The sequence below is a fragment of the Rhinopithecus roxellana genome, chromosome 12 (assembly GCF_007565055.1).
Source record: "Rhinopithecus roxellana isolate Shanxi Qingling chromosome 12, ASM756505v1, whole genome shotgun sequence".
Lineage (NCBI taxonomy): Eukaryota > Metazoa > Chordata > Mammalia > Primates > Cercopithecidae > Rhinopithecus > Rhinopithecus roxellana.
This window is the reverse complement of record NC_044560.1, coordinates 26,020,600-26,043,954: the sequence shown is the minus strand read 5'-3', so window position 1 is coordinate 26,043,954 and position 23,355 is coordinate 26,020,600. Positions and strand designations below refer to the sequence as shown.

Here is a 23,355-nt window from a genome sequence, read left to right as displayed (position 1 = left end):
ACTTTAAAATTGTGTTCATTTCATGTCTTAAGCTTGGATTGAGCTCTTTTTTTTTTTTTTTTTTTTTTTTTTTTGAGACAGGGTCTCACTCCGTCACCCAGGCTGGAGTGAAGTGGCGTGATCATGGTTCACTGCAGCCTTGACCTCCCAGGCTCAAGTGGTCCTCCCACCTCAGCCTCCTGAGTAGCTGGACTACAGATCTGCATCACCACTCCCAGCTAATGGTTTTACATTTTTCGGCAGAGATGGGGGTCTTGTTACGTTGCTCAGGCTGGGTCATTCTTACTCTTGAATAGGTACCACATGCACATGATTCCAAGTTCAGAGTCTCCCTCCTGCCCTGTCCCTTACCCACCTGTAGGTGGAGGTAGTGACTGTTATCCGTTTCTTGTCTTTCCAAATAAATGTTATGCATGACCAAGTAAATATGTGTGTGTATCCTTTTCTTCTTCTCTTCCTCCTCAAATACTAGCATACAGTTAGATAAATTTGAAGGGGCTTTACTGTGAGAAAGGGAAGGACGTGGAGTCTATTTTAAGGTTAAGGGAAAAAGGCTTCTGCAAGTTCCTTCACGGTTACATCTCAAGACTAAAGAGAAAAGTTATAAAATGCAGTCAAAATTAAGCTGCTTGGTTACAATTACAAACTTTTCAGTTTAGTGGAGATGCCCCTGGAAGCCCATTGGGTTATCTTTTTTGAGGAAGGACAAGGAGGTCATTTAGTCATTTGCTCCACAAGAATTTGTTGAACACCTACTATGTCCGGGGCTCTTTTACTCTTTTCTTCTGTCCTCCTAATACCTCCTTCTTATATAAACGGTAGTATATGCCACCCAGTATTCCACACCTCGCCTCTTTCACTTCATAGTTATACTGGAGAGAAGTTCTTCGTATCAGTACGTAAAAAGCAGCCTTTACCCCTTTGTATGGCTGTGTATTTTACATAGGGTTGTACTGTAATATAAACATGTGTTTTCAGCCTTTGCTCTGATACGCAAAGCTGTGAGAGTCACCCGGGTGTACCCAGCACAGGAGATGGAGCTGAGGTACTGAGTGAAGACTGCTTGGTCAGCCAGGCTGGTGAAATTTGCAAGTTGCAGTAAAAAATCCCCTCCCTGGAGGTTTTAAGCATTCAACATAACTCTCAAGGATGACTGTTTTAGTTGCTCTTGGAGGCAGGGGCTTGATCAGCAAGACCCAAAACACCCCTCTGGTTGGATTGAAAGTGGCAAAATTAGGCAGGAGGCACTCAGAGTGCAGAGGCTCTGGTGAGGCTCATCCCAAAGGATTCACCCACCCTCACACACAAGCGGCCAGAGGCAGCTGGAGGTAGAAGACGGGTTGACTGGGGAGGGGTGGCTGAGGCCCAGTCCAGGCTCTGGGGTCTGGAGGAGGGCAGGCTGGAAGCTCGGACCTTCCCCACCCTGGGGCAGCCCTGCCTTGCGCCAGGGCTCTGTTTGGGCACAGTGAGGAAGGTTCCTCACCTAGCCTAGTGGACAGAGATGAAAGGGACTCAGACCCAGAGCACGTCCTGCTCCCCTCCAGGGGCTTCCTAGTCACCACTGAATCCCCAGCACCTGCAAAACAGCCCCGGACATAGTAGGTGCTCAACAAATTATTGTGGAGCAATGACTAAATGACCTCCTTGTCCTCCCCCTAAAAAGATAATAACCCGGCTGGACACAGTGGCTCAGGCCTGCAATCCCAGCACTTTGGGAGGCAAACGTGGGTGGATCACCTGAGGTCAGGAGTTTGAGATCAGGCTGGCCAACATGGTGAAACCCCATCTCTACTAAAAATACAAAAATTAGCCGGGTGTGGTGTCACATGCATGTAATCCCAGCTACTCAGGAGGCTGAGGCAGGAGAATCGCTCGAGCTGGGGAGACGGAGGATACAGTGAGCCGAGATAATGCCACTGTACTCCAGCCTGGCTGACAGAGCAAGATTCTATCTCAAAAAAGGAAAAAAAAAAAAAAAAAGATAATAACCCAATGGGCTTCCAGGGGTGTCGCCACTGAACCGAGGGGTTTGTGATTGTACCTGAGCAGCTTAACTTCAAATGCATTTTACAACTTTTTCCCCTTCTCTTTAGTCTCAAGATGTAACCTTAAAGCAAACTGCAGAAGCCTTTTCCCTTAACCTTAAAATAGACTCTACGTCCCTCCCTTTCCCGCCATAAAGCCCCTTCACGTTTCTCTAACTGTATGCTAATATCTAATTACGTGCTTACTTAGAAGTTCCAGGCCAGGTGTGGTAGCTCATGCCTGTAATCCCAGAGCTTTGGGAGGCTGAGATGGAAGGATTCCTTGAGCCCAGGAGTTTGAGACCAGCCTGGGCAACATAATGAAACCCTGTCTCTAAATGATAATATAATAGTAGTAATAATAATAAAAGAAAGTCCAGGGGCTAATCTTGAGACAGACCAAGCCTGGAGATCCAGCTGCAAAATTCAAGTGATTACCTCCAGGCAGCTAGCCAACAACTCAGCACATAGCTGAAATGACGTCAGCCCGTGCTTTAGGGGAAGAAGACACAGACCTTGTACTCCTCACAATTCCTGCATGCCTCCTGTACCAAATTTTCTTTCTTTTCTTTCCTTTTTTTGAGACAGAGTCTCACTATGTCCCCTACACTGGAGTACAGTGGCACGATCTTGGCTCACTGCCACCGGTCTTCCAGGTTCAAGCAATTCTCCTGCCTCACCTCCCAAGTAGCTGGGATTACAGGCGTCCACCACCATGTCCAGCTAATTTTTGTATTTTTAGTAGAGATGGGGTTTCACCTTGTTGGTCAGGCTGGTCTCAAACTCCTGACCTCAGGTGATCCACCCTGAATAAAGTCACTTTCTACCTAGTTATTGGGCTGGAGCTCTCCAAGTGGCATTGGCTGGACCTGCTTGGGTTACATGATCATAAAGTAACTTTGTATTGACTCCCGCACTCCTCACATGCTTATTCCGTGCAGGGAGTTCTCTCTCGGCAACTCAGGTTTGCTCATCACGCTTAAGCCAACAGAAGTCCCATGGTCACTTGAGGTCACTGTGGTGGGTGCTGTGGTGTGGGTGCCGGCTGCAGCTGGCACGTGGTGATTTCCAACCTACAGTCAGTGGAATAATGGCACCCAAGAGATATCAGAGTGCCCCCCTTTATGGGGAGGCACTCACACCCCCAGCTGCTGCAAGTGTCGTAAGTCTCTCTTCTGGAATTGACTTCTGTGCTTAGGAGCGGCCTAGCACCTGGTTGTGTCCCCTTCTGGGGACAGCCACATCCAGTGTGGAGGAACAAAGGCCAGGTTGTCTAGTCTGAATGCAGGACAACTCTGAGGCCTTTCCCCAGCCCCCAAGATACCCCATGCATTGCCTAAAGCCTTGAGGCAACTGCTTCCCAGTTCAGTGTCTCTCTCTGAGCCCCACACTCCCTCCCAGGTGCGCTTCCTGAAACACCCTCCCCGATAAACCTCCTGTACTCCTTCCCAGGTGCGCTTCCTGAAACACCCTCCCCGATAAACCGCCTGCACTCCCTCCCAGGTGCGCGTCCTGAAACATCCTCTAAGAATCTGTTTCCATCTAAGAATCTGTTGCCAGGAAGCAGACATAAAACATTCTCAATTCAGGAGTTGGAAAGTCGACTCCCACACAAAAGACTCGGTTTAATAAAGGGGAATCTTCACCCTTTTCTATGAGGGCTAAATGCAGGTGCAAGGCTTAGAGCTGTGGAAAGGAGGAGCCTGGCTTCTTTCTTTCCTATTCTGCCGGCTGCAGCTGGCACGTGGTGATTTCCAACCTGCAGTAGGTGGAATAATGGCACCCAAGAGATATCAGGTCCTAATCCCCGGAACCTGTAAGTTATTTCACGCAGAAAGAATCTGTGTGGCCGGGCGCGGTGGCTCACGCCTGTAATCTCAGCACTTTGGGAGGCCGAGGTGGGCGGATCACCTGAGGTTGGGGGTTCGAGATCAGCTTGACTAACATAGAGAAACCCCCGTCTCTACTAAAAATACAAAATGAGCTGGGCGTGGTGGCAGGCACCTGTAATCTCAGCTACTCAGGAAGCTGAGGCAGGAGAATCGCTTGAACCCAGGAGGCAGAGGTTGCGGTGAGCCGAGATCGTGCCACTTCACTCCAGCCTGAGCAACAAGAGCAAAACTCCATCTGAAAAAGAAAAAGAAAAAAAGGAAAGAGTCTTTGTTTGCAGAGGTGAATGAAGATCTTGGGATGGGGAGATTGTCCCGGACTATCTGGATGGGCTCCAAATATCATCACAAGTGTCATCATAAGGGAGAGGCAGAGGGAGATTTGACACACACAGAAGAAAAAGCCATGTGACCAGGGAGGCAGAGATTGGCGTGAGGCGGCCACTAGCTGAGGAATGCTGGCAGAAGCTAGAAGAGAAATTCTCCTCCTAAAGCCTTTGGAGCTGGGATGGTCCTGCTGATACCCGAATTTCAGCCCAGCGAGACTGATTTTGATCTCCTGGTCTCCGGAACGGAGAGAGGGTCCATCTCTGTTGTTTTAAGTCATTTAGTTCATGATGATCTGTAACAGCAGCTTCAGGAAACGCCTATGTGGTCTCTGGGGAAGGGAGAGGTGGACAGCAAGGCTAAAGGAACAGGGAAGTTTTGTTTGATGGGCACGACCAGGGGATGGCTGTGTGCTCTAGGGGCTGGTAGCACTTTCTGTCCTCCAGAGACACCTCCCACCTGCAACCCACACGTAGCTGGGGTAACATATGTGCATCTCCATGTCCCCTGATGCCAGGGATGCTTTATCCACCAGCTTGTCTCTGAGTCCTTCCCCAGCCCTAGCAATCCAGCAAAATCGTCAGTTTTATCTGCTAAGTCCTGTTTGCTGCTCCAGGCAGCCCTATCTGCCAGGTTTGGGGCTGAACTCATACCAGCTTCCTCCGTCCCTGGCCCCCTTCTGGTCCACAGAAACACTCACGTCCTTTGCTCCAGCACATTTGGGGCTGGGGGAACAGCTGATTTTCTTCAGAGCAGCGTGTTTTGACCCAGGTTTTATGGATCCCCTTCTCCTTAGTGGGCAGGGCAGAGGCTTTTCAAAAAAAAAAAAAAAAAAAAAAATACAGTATTTATTTATTTATTTAGAGACAGCGTCTCACTCTGCCCAGGCTGGAGTGCAGTGGCACAATATTGGCTCACTGCAACCTCCACCTCCTGGGTTCAAGTGATTCTCGTGCCGCAGCCTCCTGAGTAGCTGGGACTACAGGCAAGCGCCACTACGCCCAGCTAATTTTTGTACTTTTAGTAGAGACAGGGTTTCACCATGTTGGCCAGCCTGGTCTCGAACTCCTGACCTCTGGTGATCTGACTGCCTTGGCCTCCCAAAGTGCTGGGATTACAGGCATGAGCCACTGCACCTGGCCCATTTTAACCATTTTTAAGTGTACAGTTCAACAGTGTTAAGTATATTTACGTTGTTGTGAAACAGATCTCCAGAACTTTCTCATCTTGCAAATCTGAAACTCTATACCCATTCAACAACTCCCCTCTTCTTGCTCCTCCAGTACCTGGCAACCACCATTCTACCTTTTTTTTTTTTTTTTTTTTCAGACTGTCTTCCTTTATTGCCCAGGCTGGAATGTATTGGGGTGATCTTGGCTCACTGCAACCTCCACCTCCCAGGCTCAAGAGATTCATGTGTCTCAGCCTCCCGAGTAGCTGAGATTACAGGCATGTGCACCCTACACCCGGCTAATTTTTCATATTTTTAGTAGAGATGGGGTTTCACTATCTTGACAAGGCTGGTCTCAAACTCCTGGCCTCAAGTGATCCACCTGCCTCAGATTCACAAAGTGCTGGGCTAACAGGTGTGAGTCACCTGGCCCAGCCTCTACTTTCTGTTCCTGTGAATTTTTCTAGATAACTCATGTAAGTGGAATCATACAGGATTTCTCTTTTTGTAACTGGCTATTTCCTATAGCATAATGTGCTCAAAGCATATTCATGTTGTAACACTGACAAGATTTCCTTCCTTATTTTCGAGACTGGGTCTCCCTCATTCTGTCACCCAGGCTGGAGTGCAGTAGTACAATCACAGCTCACTGCAGCCTCAACCTCCCTAGGCTCAGGTGATCCTCCCACGTCTGACTCTCAAGTAGGGTAGAACTATAGGTGAGCACCACCATGCCCAACCTTTTTTTTTTTTTTTTTGTATTTTTTTGTAGAGATAAGGTTTTGCTGTGTTGCCCAGGCTGATCTCAAATTCCTGGGCTCAAATGATTTGCCCACCTCGGCCTCCCCAAATGCTGGGGTTACAGGTGTGAGCCACCGTGCCTGGCCTTCCTTCCTTCCTTTTTAAGGCTGAATAATATTCCATAGCCAGGGTGAGCAGATTGCTTGAGCCTAGGAGTTTGAGACCAGCCTGGGCAACATGGTAAAACCCCCCATCTTAAAAAAAAAAAAAAAAAAAAAAAGGAGATCTTGCTTTCAGATATCTACCCAGAAGTGGGATTGCTGGATCATATACCAGTTGTATTTCTAATTATTTTTAGGAACCTCTATACTTTTTTCCATAGCAGTTGCATCATTTCATTTTACAATCCCACCAATAGTGCGCAAGAGTTCCAATTTCTCAATATCCTCACCAACACCTTTTTTTTTTTGTCGTAGCCATTCTAATGGGTGCGAGGTCACTGTGGCTTTGATTTGCATTTCTCTGATGGTTAGTGATGGTAAGCATCTCTTCATGTGCTTGTTGGCCATTTGAACATCATCTTTGGAGAAATGTTATACTCGAGGGTTTACTTCCAGGCTTTCTATTCTATTCCATAGGTCTATTTGTCTTTATGACCATGCCGTACTGTTTTGATGACTATAGCTTGTAGTATGTTTTGAAATCAGGAAGTGTGAAGGCAGAGGTTTTTGATATTCATCTTTTCCACCATCATATGTTCTCCATGACGTACACGAAAATAACAAGATCCCTGGGTGTTCTCTGAACATCTCGGACACTTTCAAGCCAATATCTGGTCTCAATTTTAATTATCTCAAGCCATCAAGTTTTATTTTCTACAGAGGAATCTAAGTCTTTATGTCAAAGCCATAAAAGGCAATATACAAAAAGAACACCGAGGAGATGAATTACTCCATTCCACAAAAATCCATCGCTGTCAGTATGTAGGTGAATGCCCAGTTGTAGGTGAATTTAAAGAGGGATATGCCCAGACCCCCAGTGGGGTTGACCCCTCCTCTGCTCCCTCCTCCTCTTCTTGGAAAGGTCCTGTGGGAAACTCAGAATGAACTAGGATCATGCAAAATTTTATAGCCCAAATACATGTCTGGGAGCAAAACACACACACAATAACGTGGCCTTCAGCGCAGCCTGTTAACACTTTTCAGTTTGTTTTGTAACAGTCAGTTCAACCATGACAAATGAGTGAATGAATGAATGACACCAACAACATCTTGACCTCATGTACAAAGTGACTTAAAAAAACTTTATTGCAGCTTCTTAGAGCAGAACTGATCTAAGTGCAATGCTAGGACCATCTTGGGGTCTTCAGAGTGGGAAACTGGGACATAGAAGAAGAAAGCAAGCCACGCTGGGAGGGCTGGCTGCCCCCAGAGAGCCACAATATCCACAAGAGCTCTTGCTTGCCACACTGCAGAGGACCCAGCGACATCTGGCTGGGAGGGAGAGGATGCCAGGGAAGATGGGCTCAGGGCACCATGTTCCACCACTTGAAGGAGAAGGGCTTTCTGCGCACATTGGTGCCGCAGTGCACCTCCCCATGCCTGATGTGGTAGGTGTAGAAGTCATTGATGAAAGTGCAGTGGAGGCCCAGAGGCTCCAGCAGGGAACACACCTTCTCCTCTAGGCAGCAGCGGCCGTTGATGATGGGCCCGAAGGGCTTGGGGATGCCCAGGTGCTTCCCCAGCACCAGCATGTTCACCTGGAGAGAAATGAGGGCTCAGGTCACAGGCAGCAGCAGGCAGCCTGCAGCGCAATCTGAGCAGCCCCTCCCTTCTCTGACCTTTGGAAATAACAGCCCCTCCAGGCATAGTGGCTCAGACCTGTAGTTCCAGCACTTTGGGAGGCTGAGGCAGGAGGATCGTTTGAGCCTAAGAGTTTGAGACCAGCCTGGGCAACATGGCGAGACCCCATCTCTACAAAAAGTATTTTTAAAAATTAGCTGGGCATGGGGGTGCATGCGTGTGGTCCCAGCTACTTTGGTGGCTGAGGCAGGAGGATCACTTGAGCCCAGGAGGTCAAGGCTGCAGTGAGCTGTGATTATGCCACTGCACTCCAGCCTGGCAGCTTGGGCAACAGAGCGAGACTCTATCTCAAAAATAAAAATTGCCAGGTGTGGTGGCTCACGCCTGTAATCCCAGCACTTTGGGAGGCCAAGGCGAGTGGATCACCTGAGGTCAGGAGTTCGAGACCAGCTTGGCCAACATGGCGAAACCCCATCTCTACTAAAAATACAAAAATTAGCCAGGTGCACCTGTAATCCCAGCTACTCAGGAGGCTGAGGCAGGGGAATCACTTGAACCCAGGTGGTGGAGGTTTCAGTGAGCCAAGATCATTCCAATGCACTCCAGCCTGGGTGACAGAGTAAGACTCTGTCTCAAAAAATAAAACAAAATAAAAATAATATCCCCACTTTACAAATGAGGAAACTGAGACCCAGATGTGGAAAATGGTTTGCCTAAGGCCACCCAGCTATTCTAGGACTACAGCTGTTAGACTCCAAGTTCCATACTCTTATTTATTTTAAATTAAAAAAATGTAGATTCGGGGGTACATATGCATATTTGTTGCACAGGTATATTGCTTACTGGTGGGCACAGGGCTTCTAGTGTATCCATTATGCAAATAGTGAACATCGTACCTGAGAGGTAAGTTTCCAGCCCTCACCTCGCTCTCATTCTCTCCATTTTGGTGATCCTCAGTGCCTATTATTTCCATCTCTGTGTCTATGCGCACCACTGTTTAGTTTCTACCTACATGTGAGAACATGCAGCATTTGATTTTCTGTTTTAGTTCATTTAGGATAATGCCTCCAGCTCCATCATGTTGCTGCAAAGGACATGATTTCATTTTTTTTTTTTTTTGTTTTTCGAGTGAGACAGAGGGTCTCACTCTGTCACCCAGGCTAGAGTTCAGTGGTGCGATCTCAGCTCACTGCAATGTCCATCTCCTGGGCTCAAGCAATCCTCCTGCCTCAGCACATGCCACCATGCCTGGCTAATTTTTGTATTTTCTGTAGAGACAGAGTTTCTCCATGTTGCTCAGGCTGGTCTTGAACTCCAGGACTTAAGCGATCCTCCCGCCGAAGCCTCCCAAAGTGCGGGGATGACAGGTATGAGCCACCCCTCCTGGCTGATTTCATTCTTTCTGATGCTGCCCATGCTCTTAACACTACACTCTCCTCCCCTACCTGCCCCCTTCTGGTAAACTCTTTCTATTACTCAGGGCCCAGCTCAAGTGGCAGCACTTCTGTGAAATTGCTCATAAATCCCTGAGCTCTGGCAGTCACTCCTGCTCTGTGTTCCCATAACTCCCAGCACTGTGCCTTGCACATAGTAGGCACTCGATAAATATCTGTTGACTGGATGGATAAATGACTGCCTCTGTTATGGCACTTTCCATATGTAAATAATGTATGTAAATGACTCTGCTTCCTCCATTAGATTGGCAGGCGGCCCGGTGAGGAGGAAAGGTGAGGATTTTGGCTGTAGGCCTATGTGGGTTTGAATCCCAACTCTGCTATTCAATAGCTGTGTAGCCTTAGGTAAGTCACATTACCCTTCTGAGCCTCATCAGCAAAATGAGCCCAACACACATTTCCATTGCAATGACAATTACGTAAGAACACGTAGGCACAGCATTGTGCTGGCACATAGTAGGTGCACAGCCATTTTCCATGGGTCCTCAAGGGGGCGGCGTCTCATTCTTTGCAACAGCCTAGACACAGCCTGTGTGTGCTAAGTGCCTCGCACTGTTCATCTCTTTGCCTGTTCCACTCCCTCTTCTCTGCCTCCCACAGCCAGCTCCCAGGAGAGAGGTCTCATGCTCAGGCTCCCTCTGGGGACCTTGAACAGTGAAGGTGCACAGTCAGCTCTCAGCACTACTGACTACCGTAGCCATGAGCATCCACTTTCATTCCTGCACTGGGAAGCCTGGCTTGGCTAAACTGGAGGGAAACAAAATGTTTGGGGTCAATAGTTTAAATTCTTTTGGCCAAGGGACCCTTTATCTACACACAGTCTTCTGCAGAATGTCCATGCAGAAACAGAAAATCTGAACCACTGGATTTGAGGCACTGCCTTCAAACTCAAGGGCCCTAGGGAACCCAGTTTGAAAACCACTGTGGTAGGGCCTGCTGGCTCCTCCCTGAACCGTAACCCCCAGCTCCAGAAGAAGGGGGTGGCTGGGGTTCCCCAGTAGAACTGGGTGAAGTGTCTGCCTGGGCCTCGGGTGTGCTCTGAAGAGAGGGAGGAATGGGGCCAAGGAATGGCAAAAACACAGTGGATGATATGAAGACAGCACTCGGGGGCCACAGTGAATGCTCAAGACAAAGGTGGGACCACCCTCAAGGGCAGCCTCCAGAAGGTGAATCCCACTCAGCCTAGGCAATGCCAGCCCCACCTCCTCATAGGCGCCTTCCCGGACCCCCTAGTCTGAGGTGGTGCCCCCACATGTGTCCCTGTTATGGTGCATAAGGCGACCTGTGGGCGTCTTGTTTGTTGCTTGACTCCCCATCCGTCCCTCCATCCCCCGCACCACCCCCAAGCCCCAGGGAAGCTGCTAGGTGGGAAGGCAGCATGGTGGTTATGGTGTGGGGTCTGAAGTCAGAGCCCTGGCAGAGGCGGCGATAGACTCTGACTCCCGGAATTGTTGTGAGATACCAGAAGGTGCTCTGGAAGTGGTACAGGGCCATGTAAGCCTGTATAGCGCACCCTTGGCATAAGTGACTCCATCTTAGAAAAAGACTCCATCTTACATTTCAAAAGGCACCATGCTAATAGGAACCAGATGTTTGCCTAATCAACAGAGACTGCACCCAACCAGGCAGGGACATAAGCAGGCACACTCTATTACTATCAGTCCACACCAGAGGACTCCAGCTATAAAAAGATCAGGTCTTCACTAGCTCAAGATGACTGTCTTTTTTTTTTTTTTTTTTTTTCGAGATGGAGTCTCACTCTGTCACCCAGGCTGGAGTGCAATAGTGCAATCTTGGCTCACTGCAACCTCTGTCTCCCGAGTTCAAGTGATTCTCCTGCCTCAGTCTCCCAAGTAGTCAGGATTACAGGCTCCTGCCACCACACCTGGCTAATTTTTGTATTTTTAGTAAAGATGGGGTGTCACCATGTTAGCCAGGCTAGTCTCGAACTCCTGACCTCAAGTGATCCACCCGCTTTGGCCTACGAAAGTGCTAGGATTACAACTGTGAGCCACCACGCCCGGCCTCAAGGTGACTGTCTTAACAGACACTGTCTTGCTGTCACTAGTGATTAGCACCTGGCACCAGCTGTTGAAGGCTCTGCCAAAATTACACTCTTCCTTGCAAGACATTGATGTCCATTTAGATCAGCCTAGGACCCTCTCCTTGTCCACATCACTCTCCTTGGACTGGCTCATTGACCCCTTTTCCTATCCCTTTCTCTCTTGATGTTAAATATTGCTTTGTTTGATATGGAATGTTTCGTCTATAATATTTCTATGTTGATTAAGTACACTACTATGTATGGTTTGCAGTACTGACTGACTTGTGGAGTGGCTTGATCCTGCGTGCCCAGGGCTCTCCCCACCTGAGAACTGCCCCCGGGAAACTCCGTGTGGCTTGTGGATTTTATGATGGAAATAGCATCAGTAGAAGCCAGACCTCGTGGAAAGACACCAACGTGCACAGACCTGGTCATGTCTGACCTTGTACCACTCAGGACAAAACCACAAGTGGTTACAGAGAGGAGCCAAGCCCTCTGGGACTGCCCAGGTGCCCCGCCGGCCTCTTGGGCTGAGCTACCTCCATGCTACCCCCTGGGGTTTTAAAGCCGCCACCTCCTCACCATGTTGGGAAAAAAGGCTTCGGCCTTGGAGAACTCTTTGAGCTTGAAGAGCTGCGGAATGTCGATGATGTCACTCTCAGCCAGGCCCAGCTCCTGCTTCAGCAGCTCGCGGTTCCAGTCGATGCATCTCTGAGGGGAGGGGCAGGGGCAGTGAGTGGGGGACTGCTGGCGGTGGGGTTGGTGGGGGACAGTGTGGAACTCAGGCCCCCTGGCCGAGGGAAGGACCTGGGACAGTGTCAGGAAGGCAGTGAGGGCAGCTGCCAGGGCCCCCTGCACAGAGGGGCCTCTGGTCAGTACTCTCGGGGGGCCCTGGGGCCTCCTGCTTCCTCTGCTCCCTCAGCCTCTCCCAGTCTCTGCCTCGCCCCTGCTTCTGTGTCTCTGTCTTCCAGCACATCCTGAGATCCTGAGGGAGACTCCTGCGATGTGCCTCTAATCACTGGGAAAGTGGCTAGGGGTGGGGAGTGGGGGGCGGGAAGGGTGGGGCGCCAGGTCTGCTGGGGTGTGGGCACCCAGGCTCCTACCTCCACAAATGAATTATGTTCTCTCAATGTTGTGTTTGACAGAATGTTCTTTATTTTCTGATGGTTTTTTTCTGTCATGGAGAAAAAGAAAAAGAAAAAAAAGAGAAAAAGAAAAAGAAAAAAAGAAAAAAAAAGGCAAATGAATTCAGAGGTCGATTTCCCTCTTCCCAGCCAGTGCCAGGAGGACTCAGTATTCTCACCTATAAAATGGAGGCAGTAATAATACTTACAATACAGGTTTGCTATGAGCATCTGTGAGTCAAATGCCTTTAATACAATATTTTAGCAGTATAAGTTCTCATTAAAAATGTTCTCACCTCATTTAAATTCTATTTTTAAAATACATTTTTATAGTTTAATTTAATTAATTAATTTATTTGAGAGAGAACCTTGCTCTGTCACCCAGGCTGGAGTGCAATGGCACGATCTTGGCTCACTACAACCTCCACCTCCCAGGTTCAAGCGATTCTCCTGCCTCAGCCTCCCCAGCAGCTGGGATTACAGGCACACACCACTGTGCCTAGCTAACTTTTGTAATTTTAGTAGAGACAAGGTTTCACCATGTTGGCCAGGCTGATCTCGAACTCCTGACCTCAAGTGATCCACCCGCCTCAGCTTCCCAAAGTGCTGGGATTACAGGCGTGAGCCACCATGCCTGGCCTAGTTTAATGTATTTTGATAGCACACTTACAGGAACAGCACAAAAAACAGACAACATTAAAAATACCTATTTGCATGCAGGACAGACAGCTCAGAAAAGTATAGTGAATGGATGGAATCTACTGTGTGATAAAAATGCTACAAATACCATTTAGTTGCCGTCAATAAGAAATTTCCTTGTTTTAAGCCAGACTTGGTGGCTCATGCCTATAATCCCAGCACTTTGGGAGGCCAAGGTGGGCGGATCACCAAGTCAGGAGTTCAGGACCAACCTGGCCAGCCTGACAAAACCCTATCTCTACTAAAAATACAAAAATTAGCCAAGCATGGTGGTGCACGCCTGTAATCCCAGCTCCTTGGGAGGCTGGGGCAGGAGAATCACTTGAATCCAGGAGGTGGAGGCTGCAGAGAGCTGAGATTGCGCCACTGCACTCCAGCCTGGAAAATAGAGGAAAACTTTGTCTCAAAAAAAAGAACATCCAGAAAAATGTAACAGGTTTACTTATAATTATTAAAAAGTTGAACCACTGAAACTTGTTCACTAAAATATTTTGTCTTGCATTAATGCTAAATTCTCTTGTCTCCAAAGAGATCCCATTGAGAGAGGAAGAAACAGGTCCGCCCTCACCTGATGCCACACAACATACTGAGACCTGAGGTGGAGCTCTCAGCCACAGAGGCTCTTCAGCCCGTGGGCCTGGCCCGTGTCTGTGAGCTCTGCTGAAAGAGTAATATTTCATCTGTGCTCCAGCCAGACCGAACCTCCCCCAGGTCCTCACACACATCACGCTTTCTCCCGCCTCTGAGCCTTCACATGCCCTGTCCCTCTGCCTGTGGTATCTCTCTTCCTGTCATTTCCCTGCCCCGTTTGCCCAGCCAAGTCCTACTTGCATGCTCCTACTTGGCCTTTGCCTCCTCTAAGAAGGCTTCCCTGAGCTCCGTCCACTCAGACACCCCTCAAAGCCCCTGTGTTGGAGCTGTTCTGTTGACTCACTTCCCCTGGCCTATGAGCCCAGAGGGTAGCGAGCTGCTCTGCCCTGTTCATGCAGTCTCCCCAGTGTTTGGCACAGTTCCTGGCACACAGTAGGTGCTCAGATGCTACCCTGTTGCCTGGATGATTCCCTCCAGGCAACAGCAGACCACGGGAAGCAGGAAGGTGCATGGATGGGAGAACTTACTCTTGATCCCTTGGAACAGCAGGGCATCCCCGTGGCCCTCATTCTGCTGCTCCTGGAACAGTTTGTAGCAGGACCTGGGGCTGGCCAGGAGGAGCCGGAAGCCCTGGAGGCAGAAACACTGGGGTTAGAAGTCAGCTTTGCCCCTGGGGCTCCCAAGGAGGGTGGATCTGCCGAGGGTGGAAGGAGTATGGACTTGGACCCAAGCTGGCCACCTCCTCTACTCCCATCCTTAGGGTGAAGGAAAAATAGACTCAGACAAGTAAAGTTGCTCCCACCCCAGGCAGAGGGTCTACTCAGGAAGGAGGCATGGCTTCCTGAGGCAGCCCCCAAGACTGTACCTTCCTGTCGGGTGCAGGCACAAAGCTCAGGAACTCATCCACGTGGCCCACGGTCAGCCAGTCAGAATAGAGCTTCACAGGGGCCTGCACCTGCTGGGCACTGAGGAAGTCCTGCAGGGCCTGGTGCATCTCCCGGCTGTCACTGCTATCATGGCAGGGTTAAAGGGGTATTATTGGCAGCAAGGACTACAGGGAAGTCTCTGAAGGACAAAGGGCCTGGCAAAAAGGTCAGGGTTCTCCTTCAGCTGAGAAAAGGATGCAGGAGGCTGGAATGCCTTTAGTTTATCCCCTAACATTTGAGAAATTAAGGAATTGTCATTCTAGTTTCATTGGGGGAAACTGAGGCACAGAGTCACTAAGGTAAGTAGGACAAAGCTTAGCCTCAGAAAGCACTGCCTCTTGAATTAGACGAGATGCTGGTGTTCTGGGTACACATGGGGTTTAGAGCCAGACTGACCTAAGCTGCTGATCTCTTGTTAGCCGTGTGGCCTTGGGGACATTCCTTCACCTGTTTGAGCCTCAGTTTTCTCTTAAAAAAAACATTAGTGTTCCATTGCCTTGCTCTTTTTTTTTTTTTTTTTTTGAGACAGAGTCTTCCTCTGTTGCCGAGGCTGGTGCGATCTCGGCTCACTGCAACCTCTGCCTCCCGGGATCAAGTGATTCTCCTGCCTCAGCCTCCCGAGTAGCTGAGATTACAGGCATGTGCCACCACACCCAGCTAATTTTTGTATCTTTGGTAGAGACAGGGTTTCCTCATGTTAGTCACGCTGGTCTCGAACTCCTGACCTCAGGTGATCCACCCACCTCAGCCTCCTGAAGCGCTGGGATTAGAGACGTGAGCCACTGTGTCCAGCCTTTTCTTCTTGTTCAATCGGTTCTAGCCATCCTGGCCTTGCACACAGGAGCTCATTCCTGCCTCAGGGCCTTTGCACATGCACTTTCATCTGCCTGGAACTCTCTGTCCCAGATCTCCAGATGGCCCTGTCCCTTCTGTCATTAGGCCTCAGTTCAAAAGTCCCTTCCCCAAAGAGGCCCTCCCTGGTCACCCTAACTGTTCCTCTTCCTCCTGTGCCCCTCTCTTTTGTTTTTGTCACTATTTGAAATTATCTTGTCTACTTTTCTATCATCTATTTCCCCACTAGAGTAGTGGTAAGGACTTGTCTTTCATGTCCACGGCTGCATTCCCAGCTCCCAGAACATTCTGGATGCTCAGTAAATATTCACTGACTGAAAGAGGGTAAGTGGCAGAGCTGGAATTGAACTTGGGTCTATGGGCTCCAAAGCCTGCATTCCTCACCCTGCACTTGGACTCCCCTCATACTCCCTCAAGCCTGTTGGGCCCTCTAGGGTCGGAAGCAGGTAAGCGAGGCTTCTACTCTGGCCTCTGCTTTTCCACTGCCTCCCTGGGTCCTGGCCGCCCCCTCCTGTTACTCCCCTCCTTACCTGGGATAACAGCTGTCCCCGAAGAGAATCCTGCCCAGCGGGTATTCCTTGCCCCTGACTGTGACCGGGGGGCTCACTTCCAGGTTCCCAAAGGAGTCCAGCCCACTGACACCCCCTGTTTGGGGCCCTCGAGTTACGTAGCCAAAATCTGGACCCTGAGATACGAGAAGGGAGTGCCAAGAGTTAGAGGAATGAGGTCCCTGGTGAAGGGTGTGGGGGTCCAAGTTTAGAGATGAACTTGGGCACAGGAAGTAACTCAGTACCGTCTGCAGCTGGTACATAGCAGGTGCTGTTATCACGTGTGGAATGTTAAAGGAATGTTGAGTTCATTCAGTGGACAAGAAAAGGGACTAGCTAACGCATGCCAGCTGCTTGGGAAACTTTAACTTTGGCATAAAATGAATCTGCAAAACATCATTTTTCCCCACCTTAAGACAGAGTCTCACTCTGTTGCCCAGGCTGGAGTGCAGTGGCGCCATCTCAGCTCACTACAACCTCTGCCTCTGGGTTCAAGCAATACTCCTCAGTCTCCTGAGTAGTGGAGACTACAGGCATGCCCCACCATACCCAGCTAATTTCTGTATATATAAATATAGTTTTTTATTATACTTTAAGTTCTAGGGTACATGTGCACAACGTGCAGGTTTGTTACACATGGATACATGTGCCATGCTGGTGTGCTGTACCCATTAACTCATCATTTACATTAGTTATATCCCCGAGTGCTATCCCTCCCCCATCTTTTTTTTTTTTTTTTTTTTTTTTTAAGTAGAGATGGGGTTTCACCATGTTGGCCAGGCGAGTCTCAGATTCCTGACCTCAAGTGATCTGCCTGCCTCAACCTCCCAAAGTGCTAGGATTACAGGCATGAGCCACTATGCCCAACCACATTTATTCTCTTAAAGTTCTGGAGGCCAGAAGTGTGAAATCAGTTTCGCTGGGCTTAAGTCCAGGGATGGCAGAGCTGGTTCCTCCTGGAGTCCCTGAGGAAAAAATCTATTATATTTCCTTGTCTTATTCAGCTTCTAATAGCCGCCTTAGCTGGCAGCCCCTCCTTCCATCTTCAAAGATCTCTAGTCTCTGCTTCCATCATCACAGGCCCTTCCCCATTCCAGGATAAACCAGGATAATCACCCTAGGGATAATCACAAGATCCCTAACATAATCACGTTCAGCAAAGTCCCTTTTACCATACAAGGAAACATCAGATTCGGGGGGATTAGGATGTACGGGGCCATTTTTCAGGCCACCGCCCATCTTCCCCGCCTCCCAGGAGAGGGTACATCTAGCCTTCTACACATACATGGTCCATTCCCTGAGGCTTCATGGGGGCCATGAACTTCCTGAGAGTAGACTCCAAATTGTGTGCCCAGGTATGAGTTTCTGGGAAGACGAGTAGGTCTCAAGAAGGTCTGTGATCTCCAAATTTACTTCTTCACTGCAGTTTTGACCTCCTGGGCTCAAACGATCCTCCCGCCTCAGCTGCCCGAGTAGCTGGGACCACAGGTGCATGCCATCACAACCTGGCTAATGTTTAAAGTTGTTTTTTTCCTGTAGAGATGGGGTCTCACTATGTTGCCCAGGCTGGTCTCAAACTCTTGGGCTCAATCTTCCTGCCTCGGCTCCCAGAGTGTTGGGATTATAGGTGTGAGCTACTGCACCCAGCCTGATTCCACAAATTAAAAAACCACACTTCCAGTTCCTCTCTCCACTCCTCTCTAAAACCCAGACCAACCCGCCTTCCCCTGCCCATCAAAGCTTTCCTTGTCCAGGTCTCCATGAACACACAGCCAAACCCCAAGGGCAATGCCTGGCCCTCACCTTCCCCCTCAGAAGCCCCTGAATCAGCCAGTCATGCCTGCGTTCTCGGCACACTGTCTGCACTGGGCTTTCAGGACTCTGGGGGATCCTGGTTCACCTCCAACCTCACTTGCCCCTTCAGTGGTCCTGCCGAGTCTCATGGAATTCCATTCCTGAGCCGACAACCCTCGTGTTCGCATCTCTGGGTATCCCTTCCCTCCCAAACATCAGATGTGTACTGGGGCTCACCTGACTTCCCATTTGGATGTTGACCAATTATCTCCCACTTACCCTGAACAGAACTTTGGGCCCCCTCTTCCCACGTCCTCATTTTCTATCAACCTGTTCCTCCTCCCACAGTCCTCCCCTTCCAGGGGATGGTGCCTGCCACCCACAGAGGTCACAGCCTTGCTGTCGCCTTTGGCTTGCCTCTCTCATAGTGGGGGTCAGAATGTTCTGCTGGCTCCGCCTTCTAGACATAGCTGGAATCTTACAGCTTCTTGCCTCCTCCAGCCACGCCCTGCCTGCACTCCCAGCATCCTTCACCTGCCCACTCCCCTCCCCTTTGCCTCTGCTCTCTTTACACAACACGTAGCAGGGCTTGTTCTCTTTTCTAACAAACCAGATCATAATCCTCCTCTGTTTAAGACCCTGTGATGATTCTCAGTTTCTAAACAATGGCCTTACCAGTAGCCAACAAACCCAATCCCATCCTGTCATCCCGTCCCTTCCCCATCACCTCTGACCACAGCCTCTCCTACCACCTCCCATCACCTCCCTGACCACCCCTCCTACAACCTCTCATCTCCTCCCTGACTGCCTCTCCTATGGCCTCCCATCACCTCTCTGACCACAGTCTCTCCTACCACCTCGCATCACCTCCTATCTCCTCCCTGACTGCCTCTTCTCCCACCTCCCATCACCTCCCTGAGCACTTCTCTTACCGCCTCCCATCTCCTCCCTGAACGTCTCTCCTCCCACCTCCCATCACCTCCCTGACTACCTCTCCTATGGCCTCCCATCACCTATCTGACCACAGCCTCTCCTACCACCTCCCATTACCTCCCTGACCACCCCTCCTACCACCTCCCATCACCTCCTATCTCCTCCCTGACCGCCTCTCCTCCCACCTCCCATCACCTCCCTGACTACCACTCCTACCACCTCCCATCACCTCCCTGACCGCCTCTCCTCCCGCCTCACATCACCTCATCACCTCCCTGACCACCACTCCTACCACCTCCCATCACCTCTGGCTGCCTCTCTTACCACCTCTCCTACCACCTCCTATCTCCTCCCTGACCGCCTCTCCTACCACCTCCTATCTCCTCTCTGACCACCTCTCCTCTCGCTCTTCTGGTTGCTCTGCTCCACCCCTCCAGGCCCTTTTGCTGTTCTTGAACACTCAAGTGAGGCTCCTGCCCCAGGGCCTTTGCACTGGCTATTTCACTGCCTACAACACTCTTCACCCAGACACCTATTCACATGGCCAACTCGCTCACCTCCCTCAAGCGTTTGCTGTAAGGTCAGCTTCTCTGTGAAGCCCACCCTGACCATCCTATTTAAGAATGCAATTTTCTTTTTTTTTTTTTTTGAGACCAGGTCTCACTCCTATTGCCCACGCTGGAATGCAGTGGTGTGATCATGGCTCATTGCAGCCTCACCCTTCAGGGTTCAAGGATCCTCCCACCTCAGCCTCCTAAGTAGCTGGAACTATAGGCATGTACCACCATGCCCGAGGCTTATTTTTACTTAATTTTTTTTTTTTTTTTTTTTTTTTGTAGAGACAGGGTTTCACTATGGTGCCTAGGCTGGTCTCAAACTCCTAGGCTCAAGTAATCCACCAGCCTTGGCCTCCCAAAGTGCTGGGATTACAGGCATAAGCCACCACACCCAGCACCTACAGCTCTTGACATCACCTTCTAAGGAACTGTATAACTGCTTTGTTCCATTCATTGTCTGCTGTCTGTCTCTCTGGGCCAGAATGTCCCCTCCGTGAGGTCAGGGACCTTGGCATTCCTCCCTGTCATATCCCAAGTGCCCAGAAAAAGTCCTGGCTGAGTATGTGTTCAAACAGTGATGAATGAATGTAAATTCATCCACATCACTGCCCTGGCTGCTGCTGTGACAGGGGGTAAGTTATACAGCCTTCAGGCTTGGATTTCTGCAGGCAAAAGAAGGGGTGTCCATAGTCTGCAGAAGTGGCCCCCCAAGAGTGGGCTGTGCAGGGGATGCTCACGGGTGCCAGGTGATGCAGCCTGAAGCACACACAACGCTGGAAAGCTGTTGCCCTTCTCATTTTCCTCCCGTCTTTTCTGGCTTCCTCAAAAATTCAAGTTTCAGTGATGCAAACACATCCTTGACACCTGCTCATCTCTCATTTTAACAACCAGAGAGCTGACCTCCAGCTCAGAGATGCTGCAGTCACTTGTAATGAGCTGGCTTTGGTAGCAGGATCTTCTTTCAGTTTGTTTAACTTCACAGTTGCCTTCTATCTGTAGGAAATGCTGCTGGTTTCCCATTGATGGCAGTGATAGAAAATTGACTGACGATGCTTACGGGAAGAACCACCACTGTGTGCAGCTTCGTGCAAGCTGACCAATGGACAGCGTAAGGCATAACAGCCTCAGGCCCAGCAGCGTGGGCAACAAAAAACAGATGAAGGAGTCCGTGATTTTAACAAAATGCACTGAAGAAGTCAACAGGGGGCTGTAGTGGAGAAGGCTAGGAGTTGGGGTGGGAGTAGGGATCCCTCCTTCAGCATCAGGGAAGGCCTCTCTGAGTAGGGAATCGAAGCTGAAACCTGAAGGCTGAGAAGCAGCCAGCCCCGTGGACAGCGAACAGCGTTGCAGGCAGAGGGAATGGCATATGCAAAGGCCATGAGGTGGGGAAACGTTAGGCAAGTTTGAAGAATAGGACGGAGGCCAGTGGAGGGGGGGCTGGGTAAGGGACAGCGAGAGTGGCCCACAATGGTGCTGGAGAGGCAGGTGGGGCCAAAGCCTGGTGCCGAGTGTGATCTGTTCTCCAATTCTTTTCATTCTGAGTGATTTGGGTGGTTTTTTTGTTTTTGTTTTCTCTTTAGACACAGTCTTGCTCTGTCACCCACGCTGGAGTGCAATGGTGCAATCTTGGCTCACTGCAACCTCTGCCTCCTGGGTTCAAGGGATTCTCCTGCCTCAGTCTCTTGAGTAGATGGGATTACAGGCACACGCCACCATGCCCAGCTAATTTTTGTATTTGTAGAGATTTTTAGAGATGGGATTTCGCCATGTTGGCCAGGCTGGTCTTGAACTTCTGACCTCAGGTGATCCGCCCTCCTTGGCCTCCCAAAGTGCTGGGATTACAGGTGTGAGCCACCGTGCCCAGCCTCATTCTGAGTGATCTGAGTCAGAATATGCAGATGTGCTTAGCTGAGGGACCAGTGCCGCCTGCCTTCATCCAAAGTTGTCTGTGGGAAAGGGGATGACAACGGTGCCGAGGTGTCCGTCTGTCTGTCCAGCAGGACTCATGGCATCAGAAAATCCGACCTTTGTTATACTTGGAGCATCAAAGTAAGAGACACAGCCACTGAACCAGGCAGGACTGAAAGCAGCGGAAAGAGGGCAAAGTCACGGTAGCAGCTGGCTGGTTTGCCCCAGCGCTGCTGAAACAGGATGAACTCGACCCCATGGCTGAGTACACACTGTGAATCCAACAGCATCTCTGCATCTCCACTGCTCGGCACATAGCTTGGCCAGGAGGAAGCAAGCCTCGGGGCAAGTTGTTGAGTTTGAAGTTTCATTCTGAAGCCTTCTGTGTGGGCAGGGCCACTCTCCCTTCCCTTGGGGCACAGTACAGATCTTGTCGGAAAGCCATTTGTCCTAGCAAACCTTGGCCCCCACACTCCTTCCATCGTTTTCCCTGGGCACCTTGAGCCAAGGGCTGCCAGGGCTCAGAGCGCAGGCCTGGAGTCTTCCTTGGAAAGCAGGGAGAGGGAGGCAGGACGGGGAAGAGCATGCTCACCAAGCCGGACTGGCCGGGTTTGAATTCCAACTTCTCCACTCTGAGCCTCAGTTTCTTCTTCTATAAAATGGGCCTATTGATAGCATCTCCATAAAAGTTTATCAAATTAAATGAGTCAGTGCAGGTAAAGAATGCAGCACTGGCTAACACATGACTCATGCTCAATAAATGCAACTATTATTATTATTATTCTGTGCTGAGTTTGCATCAACCTGCCAGGCTAGTCAAGCATGAGTCAGCAATATGTCACTTCCCACCCCCACATGGACAGCCTCTGGCTGGTAGAGTCACACCCAGGAAATGACCACTGATACACTGATCCCAAAATCCCCCACATCCCAGATGGAGCCCCTGAGGGCCAAACCCCACCCATAAGACAGAGCCTCCAGCTGGACGTTGGGAAAGATTCCAGCCCTGGCCCCACCTCCGCCGTGCAGCAAGAGCTTCTTTAAGAGCACAGGGAGGTCCAAGCCTGAGCCACCTCCTCAGCAGGGTTCCCTGGAGACCAAGCTGAGCTCACAGGCAACAAGGGCTTTGGGAAATGAAGAGCCAGATCTTATCTCAGTAATAACAAAAATAACAAGCCCCACCTACACGAGCCCACTTTGGCAGGAATTCCACCTGCTTGTCCTGGGTTACTCAGCCACAGACGCAGGCGGGGAAGCCAGGCTAAAACGAGGGAGTCCCAAGACAAGAGGGTTTCGGCAGCTGTGCCCCCTCCCCACCCCAGGCAGGTACCATCACGCGTTTGACGGGAAACTCCTTCAGGCCTCTGTTCCTTGGAGAGTCAAATACCACGGGCAGCGTTTTGTGTGGGGCTTGGATGTAGCCGATCTCCATTTCATCCTGTGGGAGTGAGTGGAGAGGAGGCTGTTGTGCATGCGACCTGGGTCTTGGTACCCAACGCCAGGATGGGGGCATGAAACCATCCATGCACTCTTACCCTTGCAGTCAGGGGCACATTCCCATGAGATGTTTCATCTCAGAGAAGGGGCTCAGAAAGCGGAGCTTATTGCCCCATATTTGCCCAGTGCATGAGACGCCATGAGCCTGCAGGAGCGCCCTTCCCTCCCACTCCTGGTGGTGCCTGGGCTGGTGCTGGTGACCCCTGGTGAGCAAAACTCAGACCCCTCCTCAAGGTGAGAAAACCGGGAGCCAGGCAGTGGGCACCAGGGTTAGGAGGTGATGAGGGGGTGAGGGGTTGAGGGGTCTGTGGGGACACGGAGGAGGGGCTCCCGATGCAGCTAGGATGGGCCAGAGAAGGCCTCTTGGTGCCAGGGCTCCTGGCTTCCTCCCCAAAGGAAGGCGGATAAGACCCAGCCTGGGCCACTGCAGCGGGCAGGAGGAGCATGGGGAGGTTTTAGAAATGAATCTGCTGC

The 23,355-nt window shown here is 50.2% G+C and overlaps 1 protein-coding gene across 1 annotated transcript in view; it reads right to left on the bottom strand.

Annotated features, from left to right (window-relative positions):
• Nucleotides 1-7,429: 7,429 nt before the first annotated feature.
• PADI4 (peptidyl arginine deiminase 4) overlaps nucleotides 7,430-23,355 on the bottom strand; it is a 49,070-nt gene continuing 33,144 nt past the window's right edge. The window contains exons 10-16 of the mRNA XM_010373030.2: nucleotides 22,715-22,822; nucleotides 16,175-16,329; nucleotides 14,732-14,876; nucleotides 14,394-14,496; nucleotides 12,556-12,626; nucleotides 12,035-12,163; nucleotides 7,430-7,911 (exon numbers count right to left, since the gene is read on the bottom strand). Of these exons, the coding sequence (XP_010371332.2) occupies nucleotides 7,678-7,911; nucleotides 12,035-12,163; nucleotides 12,556-12,626; nucleotides 14,394-14,496; nucleotides 14,732-14,876; nucleotides 16,175-16,329; nucleotides 22,715-22,822 (945 nt within the window). The 3' untranslated portion in view covers nucleotides 7,430-7,677. The remainder of the gene's footprint in view (nucleotides 7,912-12,034; nucleotides 12,164-12,555; nucleotides 12,627-14,393; nucleotides 14,497-14,731; nucleotides 14,877-16,174; nucleotides 16,330-22,714; nucleotides 22,823-23,355) is intronic.